The sequence below is a fragment of the Trachymyrmex cornetzi genome, unplaced genomic scaffold (assembly GCF_001594075.2).
Source record: "Trachymyrmex cornetzi isolate Tcor2-1 unplaced genomic scaffold, Tcor1.1 scaffold280, whole genome shotgun sequence".
NCBI lineage: Eukaryota > Metazoa > Arthropoda > Insecta > Hymenoptera > Formicidae > Trachymyrmex > Trachymyrmex cornetzi.
This window is the reverse complement of record NW_017297483.1, coordinates 6,171-8,209: the sequence shown is the minus strand read 5'-3', so window position 1 is coordinate 8,209 and position 2,039 is coordinate 6,171. Positions and strand designations below refer to the sequence as shown.

The 2,039-nt window shown below is 48.4% G+C and overlaps 1 protein-coding gene across 1 annotated transcript in view; it reads left to right on the top strand.

The window, feature by feature from the left end:
* The window catches only part of LOC108762200 (zinc finger MYM-type protein 1), a 3,013-nt gene extending 2,428 nt beyond the window's left edge, over positions 1-585 (top strand). The window contains exon 4 of the mRNA XM_018509105.1: positions 159-585. Within this exon, the coding sequence (XP_018364607.1) occupies positions 159-585 (427 nt within the window). The remainder of the gene's footprint in view (positions 1-158) is intronic.
* The last annotated feature ends 1,454 nt before the right edge of the window (positions 586-2,039 follow it).

The window sequence follows — 2,039 nt, the reverse complement described above, 5'->3', positions numbered from 1 at the left end:
TGGGGGGGCCCCCCCCCCCCCCCGGTCAACAATCCTGGTCACCACTCGGGCTGTACCTGTTCCGCCGGCCCTGGTACTGACGCCGACGAAAGCAGCGACGACAGTGACGCCCCTTACTCTGATACTATAGGCGTTCCCCATCAGCGCTTTAACATAAGGGAACTGCCTGACAATTTCCTTACGCGAAAAAACAATTTGATAATATTCGTTACACAGCGAGGCGAACCCTGCAACCAAGGAGCGCGCATGCTCGTGAACCAAGGCCGACTGTCGCAAATTGAAAATACTGCCCTTGGACTCGCGAAATTAGTTAACGACAAGAACCGATACATTATCGCATTGATAATTATTGGCGAGCGCACATCGGAGGTGACTGGAAGGCAATTGATGGTGGAAGCGATCTCGTCATTATTAGATGTAATCAACGAGCTCGCTTTACCAGCGGTCTTTATTTGTAAAGGCGATATCAATGGAATGGCATGGCATAAAATCAGAGATATTTTAGACGATACATTTCACGATCACGACGTAAAAATCTCAATTTGCACCAATCAAATCACGACATCTCCGGTCGGCGATCCTTAGCGAATACCATTGTTACGTCCACTCAACGTTAAGTTCGTTGGAAACCTAGCCATACATTTTTCTTTCCAAATAAGTACTCTGATTGGTACTCTGAGACACGATGTAACGTCGCTTCCATATGAAGCGACCTCGGGTCATCGCGCGGAGAATTTGCCTTAAGGCGGCGCCACTCTTCCCGTTGCGCAAGAGCATACAGAGTGGGGGCATGGGACGCCTAATCCTTTGGGACCATGGTCTCCCACGCTCTCTCTGTTTCTGGACTCGAGTATGTAAAGACCTAAGCGTTGACGGCTCCCACTGAGCCATTCATTTTTCTAAGATTCGTAATCCGACTCATCCCTCAACACTTCCTTTAAATTTTCCTCTCAGGGTTCCATTAACGCCCTGTATACTTCGTGCAAGCATCCTGGATGCACTAATCCTTATATTTTCTTTGTGTTTAGCGTATTGTATTAGCGTAACCAAATTATACTAATCATATTCGTGCCTAAGATAATTCTTAACCACGTGTTACCCAACTCGCATCTCTCTAAATTTAATATCTCGGGTTTCAACCGAACATTTTCGCTACTTGTAATAATTTTATAGAAATAATCGTGCTAATCTATTGTGCAACCCATCGTTGGTTAATAAACATATATAACACGTGTTATTGAAATCCAGAAGAGTTATTTCGCGTTCCCACCCCTCTTGCTACTCCCAACATTCTCTGTCCCTTATTCCAATTACCGGGAATAAAACGCAAGATAACCGCCAAGCTGCCGCACGAGAGGAAGATTGGATTCCGCCCACTGCCGAAGATCCCAGTGATTGCTGCATTGCATTGCCATTCGCGCCTCCCTACGCAGGTAAGAGACTCCGTGTGACTCCACGTGGCTGTTTCAGCGCGGCGCCATATTCGATACCGTAGCGTCACTTCATTGCGTTACCACGTGGCGCATCATCAGCTCGCGTATAACTCGCGCCGCAAGTATCCGTGCCGCAAGAATGCCACCTGCAACCGTCGCGTCAACTAATTGTTTAGGCATCACCGATTGGCTCTACTCGAGATATAGCGCGATTTTTGTTATGTGCCCTCGTATCGTAACGTTAGAGTCGCGTAACAGGGGGGTGGACAGTGACGCGTATCGTGCTTGGATCAATGACTCTTTCTGCGCGAGGTCACGCATCGATTTGAATCGTATTAGTAAAGAAATCCTCTGTGAAGGCTATTTCAGCGTGGAGTTGCCGCACGCGCGCACGGAGTATAATCTCACCAACCGCCACTCTCTACACCTCGGTGCACCCAACCGCCTTGACCAATGTGCCCGTTGTTCCCTGACGCTCACTATCGGATGGCCAGTCGGAAGTTGCGAGATTTGCACCGAGGTACGCGCGCGATTTGTCGTCTACCTAGTTGGAACGGGCGACTAACCGTGGAATGCTTTTGAAGCTACTATGGTGGCTATCTCACA